General features: G+C 42.5%; 1 protein-coding gene across 1 annotated transcript; it reads left to right on the forward strand.

Moving 5' to 3' along the window:
- The first annotated feature begins 952 nt into the window (after window positions 1–952).
- Window positions 953–1,915, forward strand: LOC149615236 (uncharacterized). The gene has a single exon (XM_089857844.1). The coding sequence runs from the start codon at window positions 953–955 to the stop codon at window positions 1,913–1,915; it is 963 nt and encodes a 320-aa protein (XP_089713970.1).
- The last annotated feature ends 851 nt before the right edge of the window (window positions 1,916–2,766 follow it).

Consider the following 2,766-nt stretch of genomic DNA (forward strand, 5'->3'; position numbering starts at 1 on the left):
AATATGTTTAACTAGCGTGAAGAGAACTTGCAAACTCTACGCAGACTGGTTTTGTTCCCAGTTTTTTCACTCGGTGTCATCGAACGAAGTAGATAATCTTTTTTTAGTTAAATAGATTGATTTTTATTTTTAACTCCTTAATTGGAAGTAGATTAATTTTAACACTAGTAAAACCATAAGTTTTTCATGCCTCTTATGATAAACCTATGGTAAAACACATTGCTGCTTGGAAATTAACTATTACGTTCATGATGGATTTCCTAGTTCCTTCACAACACACAGCGTTATATAATATATTCAAGTATCTCGCAGCTAGTAAAACATGATATATCCTCAAAAATTAAGGTGTTCAATATCAAGGCTATTGTCAGTTTCCGTTCTAATCAATCATTAGAAACACAAAACATTTGATTAAATAGTTTATCAAATAATACATTGACTATGATTAATGTGGAATTACTACATAAAATTGCAACGATTATTAAAATGTTAATGAATTAAAAATAGAAAGTAATCACTTTAGTACAGTCAAAAGTCCAGCGTGTACGCTGATTATACTGGGTGGTTGTCGTAAAAATTAGAAAATTTTAATGCGTAATAAAATTTAAATAATAAAATTGGGATGTTTAATCGAATTTAAATAAATAATAAAATTTGGATGCTTATGTTGGAACTCCTCCGAATTTATGGAAAAAAATAATCTACTAATGTTACCGTTTTTTACCTTATCGCATGTTTTTTTAAGTTGTGTATATATACCAAATCTTAATAATGGAAAGGGGCATTCGATCTGATGGCGTGATCAAATAAAGTTGTTTTATTGTTTATCTCTTGTGTTCTCTCTCCAAGAGCCGTTACAACAGTGGTGTCAGAAGTGGGATGTCGCTTTACGGTCTTCGGGTATAGTCGCGTTACGGATTTCGGGTAAAGTCGCGATACTGATTCCGAGAACATGCCGAAGCAGGAAAGCGGAACCTCCGAGGCCTCGTCCTCTCTGGGAGACGTGTTGAACGCGTTTATGCAGCAGCAAATGGCGTCCCAGAAGCAGAACAAAAGGATCATCGACCTTCTACTCCAGACAACAGGAGCCTCCGGTCCGTCAACTTTGACACCAGCACCCACATCCACGATAGCTTGCCTCGACATTCCAATCTTCGAGCCTGATGAACACGATGGCGACAAAATGGAACAATGGCTGAAGAGATTTGACTATCTCGTGGATATTAGTGTCCCAAATCTGCCCGACGTTGCCAAAGTCAAGTATCTGGTCTCGAAACTGTCTAACGAAGCCTTCAGTGAGTATTATCGGTCCTGTATGCCCAAAGAGCCCACGGACTACCCGTATGAAACGACAGTTGAGAACCTCAAGAAACTTTTCGGGAAGAAACAGACACTCTTCATAGAACGATTCAATCTCATGCGAATCCAGCGCCACTTGGATGAAGATTACGGCCCGTATTTCAATCGCGTTAAACTACTTCTAAAGCGTTTCAATTTTTCCGATTTGACTGAAGATCAATTCGGAAATTTGGTTTCCTTATGTGGATTATCCCGACCAGAAGACGAATCCATACGAACCAGAATCCTGCAACGATTAAATACCGAGGCCGACATTGAACTCAAGAATGTAATTGACGAAGTCCTGACCATCGTCGCTACGAAAACTGAACAGACGGTTTTCCAAGCAAAGGCCACGCCGATCAACAGCTTCCGTCGTCGGAAGACTTTTGTACGGCATCCTTCCAGATCTCCCGAGAAGCGGAGAGCCAAGTCATCCCAAAGATCTTCGAAACCAACGCCATATGCTTGTTTTCGATGCGGAGAGATGCACTGGGTCAGGGAATGCACGCACGCAAAGACCGAATGCCATAAATGCTCTCGAACAGGTCACCTCGCTAGTCAATGTGAAAATTAGAAACGAGTATCCGGACACCGGAAACCAGACAGAAGCCAGATAAATACAGTCAGCCTGAATTCCATGCGACCTTCGAAACTCATAACGGGGGAATTCTTGGTTAACGACGTTCCCGTAGTTTTCTACTTGGACAGTGGAGCGGAAGGCAACATTATCAATGAGGCGACTTACGAACGAATTGGTAAGCCGAAGTTAACCCCCTGCAGTGAGCAAGGGGTGCTATTCGATGGATCAAGCACTACATTCCTTGGGAAAGCAACGGCAAAATTTAAACTGGGACCAGTTGAAATTCAACACAGTTTCTACTTGGCGAAAGACGGATCCCTAAACCTGCTGGGAGTGGAAACCCTGGATTTTTTTCGGTCTTCTGGAGAGCTTACGACAATGTTCTCGACCCGGTGCTCAAGCCATTAATCTCTGTACCGCCTCATTGGGAACGCCTCAAAGATTAAGAGAAGCAGACTGCCTTGCGACGCTGAAGGATGAGTATCCGGATGTCTTCGAGGACGGTTTGGGGCTGTGTACTAAAGCGAAAGCTCGCCTTACTCTCAAACCCGGAAGTACTCCAGTATACCGTAGAGCTAGGCCAGTTCCGTTTGCCGTCCGCAAAACTATCGAAATGGAGATCAAACGCCTGGAAGAGTCAAATGTCCCGAAAGCCGTCGAGCACACTGATTGGGCAGCACCGATTATAAGCGTAAGAAAACCTAACGGCACTACCCGTCTGTGCGCAGATTTTTCCACCGGTCTGAATGAGACCATATAACTCAACCAACACCCATTACCGTTGCCAGAAGACATATTTGCGACGCTCAACGGGGGAAAACTTTTCTCCCAATTGGATCTATCTG

This window comes from Phalangium opilio, unplaced genomic scaffold, assembly GCF_054372755.1.
Source record: "Phalangium opilio isolate 3A_F unplaced genomic scaffold, DU_Popi_V2 ptg000225l_1, whole genome shotgun sequence".
In the NCBI taxonomy this organism is placed as follows: domain Eukaryota; kingdom Metazoa; phylum Arthropoda; class Arachnida; order Opiliones; family Phalangiidae; genus Phalangium; species Phalangium opilio.